Source organism: Canis lupus, chromosome 17, assembly GCF_048164855.1.
Source record: "Canis lupus baileyi chromosome 17, mCanLup2.hap1, whole genome shotgun sequence".
In the NCBI taxonomy this organism is placed as follows: Eukaryota; Metazoa; Chordata; class Mammalia; order Carnivora; family Canidae; genus Canis; species Canis lupus.
The window spans coordinates 30,395,645-30,411,036 of NC_132854.1; the positions used below are offsets into that span (position 1 = coordinate 30,395,645).

At 38.8% G+C, this 15,392-nt stretch overlaps 1 protein-coding gene across 12 annotated transcripts in view; it reads right to left on the reverse strand.

Annotated features, from left to right (window-relative positions):
• The window catches only part of SCEL (sciellin), a 163,731-nt gene that overhangs the window by 92,214 nt on the left and 56,125 nt on the right, over positions 1-15,392 (reverse strand). For all 12 annotated transcript variants that reach the window (XM_072782701.1, XM_072782708.1, XM_072782705.1 and 9 more), the window contains one exon: positions 339-399. In XM_072782701.1, the coding sequence (XP_072638802.1) occupies positions 339-381 (43 nt within the window). In that variant the 5' untranslated portion in view covers positions 382-399. Of the gene's footprint in view, positions 1-338; positions 400-15,392 lie in introns of those variants that run through there.

The following is a 15,392-nucleotide window of genomic DNA, read 5'->3' on the forward strand; positions in this document are numbered from 1 at the left end:
TACACAAGACTGTTTTACAAGTACTTAGTAAATGATAGTCAAGAAGTCCTGGTGCTTCTGACTATATATAACTGGATTCATTAATCTCAGGGGAGTCAGAAACATGGAATGTCCCACATACAAAAGAACATTTTTATTGATTTTTTTTAATTTGAATTGCAATTACATGAGTAAAAGCTATAGCACTCTTACTTTTTCCTTAAGCCTAACTTTGGAATGTTAATTAGATTAGACTGTTGCTTCTAAGCATTCCACTCTATATAAAAGAATTAAGAGCTAAGCGTTGTTTTTCTCAGATTTTTAAGTTTTCTGAGTAAGGAAAATATTATCTACATTACCATTTCCTGTGGGAGACATTTTTCTTGAGGTAAAATTGGACATGCTGCCTCCAGAAAGGATCTAAAAGAAAAATAAGGAGGGGGAAAAACAGCAATGACTCTAAGAATCTACAAGGAACTCTTTCACTGGTAACGAAACACATTTTTAAAGGACATTAAGAAAATCACATGATCTGTTACAATGAATACATGATATAAAGTGCCCCCTAAGAACCTAAGAGTTCATCTATTCCAACATATTTATTTTACAGATGCAGAAATTGAGGCCAAGAGCAGTTAATGTCTCCTATATTATATAACAAACAATTGGCTGAATGAGACCATCAATTAACTCATTTATTCAATCAATAAATGTGCATTGAGTGTTTATAGTATGCTTGGCGCTAAGCCAGGAGTCAGAGACAAAAAGATGAGTAAGAGAAATGTCTGGTCAGGTCAATAAGGAAATTGAGACGTGGAATTCACGGCACAATATGCAGGGTGCCCTGAAGGGAAGTGGCCCCTTGGGGAAGCCAAAGTGAACTCAGGACTGCATTATGACTTTGTGAATCCTAGACACTTTTGCTTTCATAGGCGTCTTCCTTCACACAGGCAGGCACAGACATACACACACATGCCCACACAGTTAAAAATCTATTTTTTTATCGTTAGTATAAAGATGAAAAATAATCCAGGCTGGCTTAATTAGCATACATTCGTTATTATTATAATATTCATTTTTTTCTTCTGTTGTTAAAAGGAATTAAAATTAGAAACTTTTTGTAGGCCCCTAAAGCTATCATTGGCCCTAGGCACTGTTTTCTTTGTTTAATGGTTAAATTAACCCTGGGCTTCCCTGAATGTGGGATTTTCAGTTTTAAAACTGAAAACGTCCTGGGCAAATGGGGATGACTGACTTCCTATGTGGGATATTATATTTTTTGCAGAATCCATCCAACTATAAATGTATGAAATGATGGCGGGACATTAGATCTCAAGAAGCAAGTTGTAGGCCCAGCTTTATTCATTCAAAGTTCTGTGACTAAGGGGAGCTTAGGTGGCTCAGTAGGTTAAGTGTCTGCCTTTGGCTCACGTCATGATCCTGGGGTCCTGGGATCAAGACCCCGAGTAGGCCTCCCTGCTCAGAGGGTAGTCTGTTTCTCTCTCTTCCTCTGTCCCTCCTCCATGCTGGTGTGCATGCTCTCTCTCTCAATAAATAAATAAATAAATAAATACATAAAATCTTTAAGAAAAGATTCTGTAATTGAACCACATAAATTCCTTATAAAATGGACTAATGAAACCGGCCATCACAGGTTTGTGATAATTAAATGAAAAATGTACACAAACATTACTCATTAAACTATAAATGCTATTGCAAATTAAAACCATACTACTGGGCAGATGTTCATAGGTATGATTCAGGGATTCTAAAAGACCCTGTCTCTCACCCTCTGATGCAAAGCATCTCCTGCAATAACTTGCCATAGGACCTGAAGTGGTAAAGACACATTCCTTTAGATTATGTCATCATTTTCTTGGGGTCTTCTTTTAGAATGTCCATACCCTCACCCTAGAAGTAGGTGAGAAATGGAATGTATTGGACCTACAGCCAATAGCTGAATGACCCAGGGCAAAAGGTAGTGCCAATTCTGCAGGTGATTGATGCTTCAGAGCTCACTATGAGATCAAGCCCTGTAGCTAGATTGAGAGAGCATATCCTTGCTCAGCCTCTGCCCCTGCCTCCACTTCCTGCTACCTTTCTTCTTTCTCCTGAGAGCTTACCCTCAAGAAGTCATAGGCACCCAAATTCCTCTCAGGTACTGATTCTAGGAATCCAACCTATGACTAACTACCAATGTAATCAATCAGGGCATTATCTTCACAGAGATCAACAGCTGTTCATATCACTAATAGCTGAGAGTCTGAAGGTCTTAGTGAAATTAGAAATATTTGCATTTAAAGGATGCTGTTTACTGAATGCTACCTTATGTGAGTTCAGTTACCTCATATATCAAAAGAGGTGAAATAGTTGTTTTGAAGATCAAATTAGATGACATATGTAAAGTGTCTAATTATTGCCCAGCATACTGAAAGTACTCAGTTAAAAAAAAAAAAGATTTTATTTATTTGAAAGAGAGAAAGCAAGAGATAGAATATAAGAGGGGAGAAGCAGACCCCTGCTGAGCAGGGAGCCCAATGAGGGGTTCAATCCCAGGAGTCTGGGATCATGACCTAAGCCAAAGGCAGACATTTAACCAACTGAGCCACACAGGCGATCTATGAAAGGGCTCAGTTTTTAATCTTATGCCTCTATCATCTTGGAAAGCAGAGAACAAAGATATAAAGTAGGTGTGTTTGGGTGTGGGGAGAGGATGCAACAGCCTTGACGTTGGGACACTGGGTATGCAGGGAGTGTGGGCAGCCTCTGGCTGGCAGTATTTGAAGGTCACTAAAATTTGGCAGAAAGGGGTGGAAAAGAGGCCTGTGAAGACAAACTTCAATCTCAACTACTTATTTATTTCACCTCAGTCTGGCTCTTGGCTAACCTTCCCCTGTTTCTCAATGGGTTCCGATAAATACTCTTCCTGAGCTGGTAAAGACCTAGAGAGTTCGATCTGGTTGAATTGAGATTCTCCAATGGGCAAAGCTGAAATGTATACTTGATGATACATTTGCAAAGACCGTACATTACATGTAAGACACAGGGCAAGGTAAATGGAGAAAAGGCATTTTATAGTAGTCTGTCTGTCTATCTCTTCCAAAAGACTGAGTGTCCTTGGGCAAGACCTAGCCTTTCCCTTCTTTATTTCCCATGCCTGGGGCAGAGTAGTTGCTACTTAGGTGCTTACTATAGGCTGAATATGTCTCCCCCAAGGTTCATATGGAGAAGCCCCATACCCAGTACCTCAAAGGTATGACTGGATTTGGAGACAGAGCCTTTGAAGACATGATTAAGTTAAAATGAGGCCATTAGGTGGGTCCTAATCCAACCTATCTGGTGACCTTATAAGAGGAGGAATTTTGAGCACACAAAGAGAAACCAGGGATGCAGGTGCACAGAGAAAAGACCATGTGAGGACACAGAAAGTGGCCATCTGCAAGCCAAGGAGAGAGGTCATAGGAGAAAGCAAACTTGATCCCATCTTGACCTTGGACCTGAGCCTCGAGAACTATGAAACAATAAATTCGGGCTGTTTAAGTCAACTGGTCTGCAGTATTTTGTTATGGCAGTCCTAGCAAATAAATGAGTACTTATGGGAAGTACTGGGATGTATTGAACTTGGAGCACGGGATCCCTGGGTGGCGCAGCGGTTTGGCGCCTGCCTTTGGCCCAGGGCGCGATCCCGGAGATCCGGGATCGAATCCCACGTCAGGCTTCCGGTGCATGGAGCCTGCTTCTCCCTCTGCCTGTGTCTCTGCCTCTCTCTCTCTCACTGTGTGCCTATCATGAATAAATAAAAATTAAAAAAAAAAAAAAAAGAACTTGGAGCACAAGCCTTCCTGGTGTGCAGCTTGCCACTTGCCACTTACGGGAAAAATGATTTAAATATCTCTATAATAGTTATGTCATTCAAAGGGCTTCATCTCTGACCTGTGTCCTTTGTGCCTTCAATTTTCCTACTGCACAGGGTCACTACTAATGGCAATAGCACCTGCTCTGAGATGGGGTGCCTCACAGCCATGGTCTCGTTCTCATCCTACACTCTGTGAGGTAGCTATTATTGCCTCCATTTCCCAAACAAGACACCTGAATATCAGGGAGAGTATGTGCCATACATAGGGTAGGAAGAAATAGAATCTACCTTCCAAACCAAAGCCACCTCTTTGGACAGCAACCAGCAATAATACTCATCCTGAGTAATGCAAGACTGAACCAGTACCCTGACATTAGCATGAGAGGAAAGGGAGACCCTAGTGGCCTCCACCTGACTCCTGACATCTCACTCTTCGGGAGTGCCATGAGCTCTGCCCTGGGTGCCTGGCAGTAGGAGAACCTGGACAGCCTCTGCAGCAGACAAACCCTCACAGAGCAGGCTTCTCTATGTGCTCCTTGATATTTTCTTGGTTATGAACATATGTCTCCATAAAAACTTGTATGGGAAAGGTCATAGCAGCATTATTCAAAATAGCAAAAAAGTAGAAACAACACAAATGTCCGTGCATGGATGAATGGGTACATAGTGTGTGGTATACAACATGAAAGTGCTACATTCATACATTTAACTCAGCAGCTTTTTAAAAATGAAGTTTTGGTATATTCTACAACATGAATGAACCTTGAAACATGCTAAATGAATGAAGTAAAAGGCCACATGTGTATAATTCTATATGGATGCTGTTTTTGTTTATTTTTAATTTTTTTTAAAGATTTTATTTATTTATTCATGAGAGACACAGAGAGAGGCAGACACATAGGCAGAGGGAGAAGTAGGCTCCCTGTGGGAGCCCGATGTGGGACTAGATCCCAGGACTCTGGGATCATGACCTAAGCCAAAAGCAGGTGCTCAACCACTGAACCACCTAGGGGCCCCATAGATGCTGTTTTTAAATTTTCTTTGCTATTCTACCCACTTCCTACCTCAATTCACCTCCCAAGTAGAATTAAAGGGGCAGAAACTGCTGCCTCTTTAAGTTCTTCTGGGTAGGGAGGAGAGTTCAGACAATAATAATACTTTATATGATTTTATAGAATTTATATTTACCCCATTTGGTTTCCATAACAACAGTCAAGAGTGGTATAATTCTATGACAACATGGATGGAGCTACAGAGTATAAAAAGCTAAGTGAAATAAGTCAGATAAGGAAAGACAAACACCATACAATTTGACTTATTTGTGGAATCTAAACAAAACAAAACAAAACAAATGAACAACAACAACAACAAAAATACAGAAACAGACTCATAAACACACAGAACAAACTGGTGATTGCCAGAGGGGAGGAGGATGGGAGGATGGGAAAAATAGGCAAAGGGAATTGAGAAGTACAAACTCTCAGCTATAAAATTAGTAAAGCACTAAGGTGAAAGGTACAGCATAGGGAATATAGTCCATAATATTGTAATAACATTGTATGGGGACATATGGTGACTACACTTATAGTGGTGAAAACTGATTAATATAAAGAATTGTCAGAATCACTATATTCTACACCTAAAACTAATATAACATTGTATGACAAATATACTTTAGTTAAAAAAAAAAATTAGAGGGATCCCTGGGTGATGCAGCGGTTTAGCGCCTGCCTTTGGCCCAGGGCGCAATCCTGGGGACCCGGGATCGAGTCCCACGTCGGGCTCCCGGTGCATGGAGCCTGCTTCTCCCTCTGCCTGTGTCTCTGCCTCTCTCTCTCTCTCTGTGACTATCATAAATTAAAAAAAAAATTAGAATGATATAATCCCTACCTTGTAGAGACAGAAACAAAGACAGCTTGAGTAGCTAATGAGTGGCAAAGCTGGGACTCAACCTGAGGCTTTCTAGCTAGAGGCTCATCATTTTTTCCTCTATGCCAGGGACTCCCACATTGTCAGCACTTCCTGCAAAGTGGTACAGAGAAAAGCAGGTATCTCCTCTTTACCTTATATTTAGAGAATGGCTCTAATCAGATCCAACATTTTGCTAGAGGGCCTGATATTTTCATGCCTTCCATAGCTAGGCATTCTTTAGGAGTTCTAGTTTAAATGGAGACAAATGAGATAAAACAGCCAAGAAGCTCATTGCCCTTAACCTCCTTCTTCCTGACAATGACTAGCTCAGTTATCCTGTAAACACCTCACTGGCTCCACCCTGAGTCTCTATAATACTTTCTAGGAAAGTTTCCAACAAACCCACTTGCTTTCTCTAGGACGCTCAGTTCTATCTTATTGCCTCTTCCATGAAGGTCCCTGGGAAGAACTTAGCCTTTTGTACTTCATCCTCCATCTTCTCTCAAACTAGGATGCCATGCAGAAGGCAGGAGCTGCCATCTTGGGACCATCTTGGGAATCATATAAAGTATTATTATGATTTAATAAATCATATGATTTTATAAATCATATAAGTATTATTAAAGATTTCATATCTTTATGAAAAAGAAGACTAAAGTCACATACTAAGAATGGCAGAGCAGGAAGTTGAAGGAGCCTAGTGCCTTGACAGTATCATAAAGCTGCCATAATAGCCCTGGATTATCTATCTCTTGACTTCTCCTTGCAAGGAAAAAAATAAACCACAAGTATGTTCAGGAGATTATTTTTCCATATATTTATTACACAAGCTCAATGCTCTTCTTACCTGTTATGAGGCCATTGTGGAGCAAACAGAAGCTAGGTATAGTAGGTTAAAAGTAAGATATAAAAAGCCCTTGGTGGTCTACAAAATATAAGATATCAATAACTCTTGGAGTGCCTGAGTGGCTCAGGCAGTTAAGTGTCTGCCTTCAGCTCAGGTTATGATCTTGGGGTCCTGGTATTGAGCCCTGCATTGGGGTCCCTGCTCAGTGAGGGGTATGCTTCTTTCTCTCCCTCTGCCCTCTGCTCATGCTCTCGCTCAAATGAATAAATGAAATCTTTAAAAAAAAAGACATCAGTGACTCTTTTATTAGTAAAACATTATTTCTTGCAATGTCTATGTGTTCAATGTTCCTAGCAGGAAGGATCACTTCTTGAGTCCCTATTATTACTTCAGATTGCGCCACGTGCTTTATGCATATTATTTTGTTTAATCTTTCCAAATGAGTACTATCATTTCTAATTATAGGAATCTGAAACTCAGAGAGGTTAAATATTCTGCCCAAGGTCACACAGTAAGTGGCAGAACCAGGAACTGTAATTAGTTCCATATGACTGTACACCAAGGCTCCTTTGAGTACATGATACTACATGTCATTCAAAGTATCATGTGATCGAGCCAACACCAAACACTCAAGGAAATGCCCCGGAGTTCTGAAAAATGGAAGATAATGGAAGAATTGCTGGGAGAGCAGAAATAATGAATGGCTGCTCCAACATCCCTGGACAGCCCAGCCTGGAGCCTCACCCTGTTGCATCTACACTGAAGCCATGAGTCGCCTGGCACTACTCCTGACCAGACTCCTTCCCTGGATCTATCTTCCTACCAGATAATTTGACAATGTTTTATACTCTTTCTTAGTCCCATGCTGTCCATTGGCACAAAGTAAATGATAGAGGAACATGCATTCTATTTTCAGGTGATAAAAGTTTAATAATATGCAAGAGTTTTTTTTTTTATGAAAGTGACTAATATTGTGAGAAAATAAATTTTTCTCATTAAATCCACACGTTCCTCTTTTTAAAAAATTTTATTTATTTATTCATTTATTTATTTATTTGAGAGAGAGAATGCATGAGAGTGGGAGTGGAGGCGGGGAGAAGAGGTGGAGGGACAAATAGACTCCATGCTTTGTATGGCTTGATACCATGACCACAAGATCATACCCAGAGCAGAAACCAAGAGTTGGCTGCTCAATTGACTGAGCCACCCAGGCACTCTGCATGTGTTCCTCTCAGACCGCCCATACAATCTCCCTCAGCCTCACCTTCCTCTTTTCCTCTTAGGACTCATCGGCCATGTCACCCTAACCATCTCCCCATGTCAGCCGATTTGGTGGCCCAGAACCATTCCAAGAAGCTCCAACCTAAAACCTCTAATGTGCAAGCCCATCTCATCCACCTTTCATGCCTCAGAGAGTTTACTGCAATGGAACTCTTTCCATCTTGCCCAGAATATAAAGCAATATTTTTCATATATGGATATTTCCTGTATTGTTATTAAAATGGATCAACAACATATGTCTTTGTGAATAACCCTTATTAATAATTAACATTAATTAATTATCCTTTTGCTAAGTGGACCAGAGATAACAAACCTCTTAAACTGATACTGCCAAAAATATATGAGGCCAAATTTTATTTTTATGGCTTTTTTAGAAGAAATTACTTATTTCAGGGACTGAAGTTATCCCGAGTTTCAAATCTATTCAGACACCTTCATATCTGTGTCTATAAGATGTCTAGTAATGACACCACAGTAGCCTAAGTTTAGCCAATTAGACTTATTTCTAAGTGCTGCCCTTCAGTTTCATTCCAATTAAGTTTTTAACTTCTCAGGAGAAAGATTCTAATGTTGGCTTCTCAAAAAGCTGCTAGCAGTGCATATGCCTAACAATGGCAGATTACCCGCAACTGTATTGTAAGCGTGGAATTTTGATGGGAAAAGATGTGTGAAAGCTGTCTCTATTATTCTGGACACTACAAAAGCCTTTCCCTTTAAAGTATCAAATGCATAAGTTTAAAATTCTGATAAGAAACCATGACATCAAATCAATAAAGACAGAGGAAAAAAACTTCAACTGCTGGCCCATCTTTCGTTTCCCCTTTGTGGCCAAACAGCAGAAAGAGCTGGTTTTGACCCATGCCTACAGCCTACAGCCTACACACGGCATCTATCTGTCTTTAGGCTTTAGATGAAATCACTCTTCTTAAGCTCTGAATCACAAAAGCAGTCAAATTTCTTAGTTCTCTTTGGTTGTATCTGAAACTATCAAACATCTCCTATTTCTTAAATTTGTCCTCTTTTCAGCTTCTTTTCATCTCCTTACGGTCTTTCTCAAATTCCTCCAGTGTTTGTAATAACGGCACTATTATTTGTAATAATAATAATAGCACTTTCCCAAGAGCCCTTAGGTCCCTTAGCTTAAATCCAATCTTAGTTTCAGCTCTTCCTGTCCCAACTTCAAAAATTTCCTGGACCACTCCCTAACTAAGATACAAGTCTTTTCCTTCATCATTTGGATCTTCTTGACAGAAAAAAGACTGTGGATCTCACTCTTCCCTTCCTGCACAAGCACAAAATGCCTCTTGGCTTACCTAATAAGGTCCTTACCACTCCTTGCTAACTTTCTCTTCAGAAAGATCAGGTAAGCAAAGAAACTGGGCTGGTGAGTTGCATAGAGGAAAGAGAATAGGAAAAATGAGGCAGGAAAGAGGAAAATAAGCTGACAAAATAGACAATGAGAGAAAAAAGAAGTAAAACAAAAGATAAGAAAAAATCAATTCTGACTGCGGGTATCTGGGTCATGTGATAATGTTAGCTGTATGGAGCTCAGATTTTATATGTATTATCTCATTTAAGAAACCCCCACAACAATCTTTAAGGTGCTATTATTATCCTCATTCTACACCTATGTGAAACTTTGTGATGAATGATTTCAATGAAGCCAGAGTTTTTTTTGCAGATGATAGGGCAGAAGTTGGAAATATGGGCAGTGGGTGAAATTAGTTGTTTCAGGAAAGAAGTTTTAGGATGAACAGTTTGCCGCTATTCACATGATACATGGTTGGGATTCAATCTGGCAACAAAGTTCTTGTTCCAGTAGCCTATGAAGCAAAAAGGGGCTGGTAGGTGAAAAGTGACAGGCTAAATGAAAGGGTGAGAAGAAGGACATTTCCTCCACTGTAGATCCCTGATGGACTTCAACCAAGAGTAAGATTAGGTAGGCTTTCTTGGATCATTTTACCAAAGTATCATGAGATCAGCATTGAGTGATAATCGGTTATTTTAACTGCTCCAAAATCTTCTGCTCTACTTATGTAAACTGATATCTTTATGAAAAAGAACAAATGCGAACAGTCACCTAGAGGAAATCACTATAGTGATGGAAAGCATTAAAAAGCTAATCTAGAGTAAGGAAATAAATGCAGCAAAAATGGCTTAAAATGGCATATGTACATGCTCTGGTTGTGCATGCAAGTCTGGAGGGTTTCATGGCTCAATAATAGTGCCATATCCACTAGTACTTGTTCTCAGAAATCACTGATAACCGGAAAAAACTCTAGAAACTGGAAAAGAACAAATACCATTAAGCTATTTTCTATAGAAGAGTAAGAGGAGCCTGGTAATCACAAACCAATAAACAGAAGCCTGCTTCTAGAAGATAAATAAAACAAACCACCAAACAACCAATTACCACCTAAAAGAACATGAAATATTATGTAAGAAGAAAACAAACAGGTCTTCATGAAGTGCAAACATTAACAGGTCCACTTACATTAATGGATTCTTTTTAGCCTTCACATGCAGTGTAGAAGCAAATCCAATAATTACCAGGCTGGTAAGAACTCATTTAGCCTGCTGCGATGGTTAGAAATTTGCTATTTCTTTAGTCATGCAGCCTCATAGTCTGAGCTTAGCACTGAGAAACTTGCTTACTGTCAGTGAAACAGTTCTGAATGTAGTGCAAGTGAAATCTTTCAGCCAGTCCGATGTCTACATGCTACCGGTTTTCTGGTACCCACATAGCATTTTCTGTTTGTTCTATTTTTAGTGTGGGCCCTCACTAGCACCTATAATTTCCACAGAATGACAGCATCAAGTTCTAGCATGAAGAGTCCTACTCTCTGGGACAATGATCTGTTTCAGCCTATAAAAGACACTGATCTAATACTTATTAATAAAAACGCTATCACACAAAAGTTATCTATGACCTGAGCCCTTCATGCGCTATTTTCAGTTCCAGTCGAGAACGTTCGTTAAATGAGCGAAAACCCAAATTTTTAGCCATGGACTATGAGCCAAAACCCCATTTGTTACCATAAGTAGTATTTCATATTCACAACAGCTCTGTCATGAGGTCATTCTTTATCCCCATCTTACACAGTACCATATTTTTCATTGTGTCAGTAATACATGCTCAAAAGAAAATGTGAAAAGTCAAAGAAAGCACAAAGAAAAAAAATGAGACACCTTTCATCTATATCATTATTTTCTTCCAGAGATTTATTTGCCTACTAGAGCCTACTGATCCACATTTTTCAATGTCATTAAAAACGATTAAATGAGGGACGCTTGGGTGGCTCAGCTGTTGAGCGTTTGCCTTTGGCTCAGGGCGAGATCCCAGGATCAGGGATGGAGTCCCACATTGGGCTCCCTGCAGGGAGCCTGCTTCTTCCTCTGCCTGTGTCTCTGCCTCTCTCATAAATAAATAAATAAAATATAAAAAAAATTAAATTATTTCTCCTGCAACTAAAACACATTTCATCTAATGTGTCTATTAATATAACATTACTCTTCTGTTGTTTCCAACAAAACCATACAAAAATCTTTTACCACATCTCTGATTTTTTTTTGTATGGATCCCTAGAAGTGAAATTATTTGTCAAAGGGTATAATTTCGAAAATGTTCTTGATCCCTATCATCAAGTCTCCTTCCTTAAACCCTGTATCAGCTTATAATGCACCAGCAGCATATAAATGTCCATATATTCACCAGCTTTTAGAATTGTCATTTATTAATCCGTTAATAATTTGATCAGTGAAAGTGGAATCACTTTATCTCAACTGCATATTTTCATAATCCTATCCGTTATTTTATTTATTTTGTGAATTCTCCATTGATTAATATTATATTTCTTATTGTTTCCTTATTGTCTTCATGTATAGGTAATATTAATTTTTACTTTCCCAATTTTTACTTGTCTTCTAATTCTGAATTTTTTATCAGCAGCTTTCAATTTTCTAATTATCTTTATCCTTATGAATTCTTTCACTCTTTAAAAATTCCTGTAGACTTGGGCAGCCCAGGTGGCTCAGTGGTTTAGCGCTGCCTTCAGCCCAGGGCCTGATCCTGGAGACCCGGGATCGAGTCCGATGTCGGGCTCCCTGCATGGAGCCTGCTTCTCCCTCTGCCTGTGTCTCTGCCTCTCTCTCTGTGTGTCTCTCATGAATAAATAAATAAAATCTTTAAAAAAAAATTCCTGTAGACCATGCACAAAACTTCTTTCTGACCTCAAAATCCAAGCAATCACCAAGACCTACAATCCTATATATCTCTTGATAGTATTTCTTTTGATATTCAGACTACCAATTCAAACTGCCATAATCTGTTTGCCATTTTAACAGCTTCCTAGATATATTGCTGGATCCCAGGCCCAGTTAATCCCTTCTAACCCATTCTCTGCCAAAGAGTCACCACCTTGCTTAACACTCTTCAATGGTGCTCCATCTCCGTCAGGATAAAACCAAGTTGTTAACAAGGCTTACAAATCCACACCCTCCTGCTTCATCATCCCCACTCCCCATTCCTCACTCAAGCTCTAGTTTCAGCCACATTAAATTGTGCCAATTTCCTGAGGGCTTCACCCATTTTACACCTTTAAGCTGTTCCTTATTCTATGTACTAGGCCCAAAACAGTCTTTATTCTGAGCCTTTCCTCACTCATTACTCTCTTTTCAGGAAAGACTTCTATTCATTCTTCGGGTCACATAACCTCCCAGAGGCATTCAGTGACATCATTGCAACCTGCCCCCTACCTCCCCAAGCTGAGCTAAGGGCCCTTCTAAGTATTCAAATAGCAAAGAGTATCTCTCTATAAACACATTCATCAAACAGACTGCCTGGTTGTGAGGCTGACTATTCTTCTATCCCCAGGGCACACAGGAACACACTTATATGCACACACACACACACACACACACACACACACACAGTAAATCCTGAGAACTGTAAACAAGACTATCTTCTCTACAGTTGTGTTTTCAGAACTTATTAGAGTATCTGGCACATAATCGTTTTAGAGGGGATATTTATTGAACAAATGAGATTAATTAAATGTTTACACATAATTTTTTACAATTTTTAAAATATATATATTTTATCGTTACATGGGCACTCTAATACATATGGATTTACTTTGGTAATGGTAGAATGAATCTCTTTCCTGTTGATATATGATTCTTCCTTTGTCACATATAAAATTCTTACATATTCTAGAATATGTCTATTTTGTTTTTGTTTTTTTAATTAATTAATTAATTTTTTTAAAAATTTATTTATGATAGGCACACAGTGAGAGAGAGAGAGAGGCAGAGACACAGGCAGAGAGAGAAGCAGGTTCCATGCACCAGGAGCCTGACGTGGGATTCAATCCCGGGTCTCCAGGATCGGGCCCTGGGCCAAAGGCAGGCGCTAAACCGCTGCACCACCCAGGGATCCCGAATATGTCTGTTTTGTTCCAGAAACCTGTCTTTAGTTTCTTGCAATAGAAATAAACTTTTAATTGCTGTACATTTTAATACCTGTGAAAGCACCCCTCATTAATTTCCTTTGTAGAAATTCTACCAGCTATTCTCACCCTCTTATTTCTTTCAGATAAACTTTAAAATTATTTCCCTCAGTTCCAAAATATTACATAGGAACTTCTGATCAGAATTGCTTGAATCCTATAAAACAATTTGGGAAGAGCTGATACTTATGATATGCAATGGGTCCATCTAAGGACAGTACTCAAAGAAGCTTTTACTCAAGAAATCCTTTGTGTCTCACAGTAAATTTTTGTGATTTTTTAGAATCAGGGTTCCATATTTTTCTTGTGGAAATTTTTTCTTGATGTTTTACATTTCTTTGTGCTATTGTGAAAGAAATAGTAATACAATATATATAGATCATTAAGAATTCTAATTTTTTTTATCTACTGGTGCTGTGAGATATGCACGATCATACAAGTTACCCCTGGTTCAAAGTAAAATCATGATTAAATCCAAGTCTATCTGGACTCCAGCCTCCTACAGTCTCTTCTATACGAATTCCTTTCAAACATTTACCTAATGACAAAAGTGAAAACACTGAGAAAAAGGGCAGAGTTGCAGGAGGGCATTTTTCTACAAAACCTTTTAACTAAAATTAGTTCTCAGTGCAGATGTACCATGTAGTATCTGTGCATTTTCTCAAACACCACCCGTCTCCCGGGATCTATGTGTTACAGTTTGAAAAGTATGGTCTACAGTTCACTACTTCCCCCAAGAAGATTCCAAAAGAGGGGACTTAATCACATTTTAGGCCAAAGAAACTTGAGTCTAGAAATGCAAAATAAATTATTTGGATGCTTAGAGTTCTCAAGTATATAATTACGATGAAGATTCAGCACTGTGGTTCTCATGTCTAGAAGTAAGCTACTTGTCATTTAGTGGAAAACCATAAAATGCACTCTTCTGATTAATAATCACAATAAAAGGATGACGTGTATCCTTAATAAGTTTAGCAATTGATATAAAATGCAATCTAATAAATATAGCTATCATTTGACAAAGTGTCCATTTGAAGGAGGGCTTCTCCCAGATTCTAAAATCACATAGATTTTTACAACGGCAAACTAGAAACACTTAAACATATTTGATGAAAACTTGCGATTAAAATGTGAACTCTGAGCAACTAATGATAGTACACAGAAATTAATACATAAAACCCTATTTCAAAGTTCTCAGCAAGAAAAAGGGAAATCTGATCAACCAATGGCCATGAAGCAGATAATATCAGAAGACAAGCTGTGTGGGGCAATAAAGATTTCCCTTGGATTGCTGGCCAAGGATTTCATCACTTCCTTCTTAAAGAATGCTTCAAGTTAATGCCTGAATCACAGGGATACTCTCAGTTAAATCATGTTTACTTAAGTTGACTGCTTAGTGAATTATATGCAGTTCATTCCACAGTATGAGTTTAGCCTTCAAAGCATATTCTCTTCACAGAAAAATGATTTCCTTAGGTATTTCAGTCAAAATTCCAGTGGGTAGAGAAGTCACTGCAAATATGGAATGGTAGCTGAGATGATGATGGAGTTCACCACCGAGGGAGAGCACCACAACCTCCAAACAGATACCACACTGCCTTCCTACAGAGTTGCTGACAGCTCCTTAGATTAAAAGCCTGGGAATACAGCCAATAACAGGACTGACCCCATGCACTACAAATAAAAATGTATCTCATTATATCATAGTCATACTACACACACAAGTATTACTGGATAAGGAAATACTTATTTCCACATAATTTTGTTCTTTTATAAAGCCGGAGGGAAGCTCATTTATTGCTCCTACATATTTTATGTGAAAGAAATTTTTAAGATCATTGAAAAATTCAGTAAGATGAAAGTCAGGCTTTTTGTTCTGGTTCTGTTCACTATGTCTTGGCAAGTTGCTCGACTGATATGTTTTGTTGTCCTCATCTATCGACTGATATGTTTTGTTGTCCTCCTCATAGGTTAGACTAGATAAAGCTATGCTCCATTCCAATCAGAAATT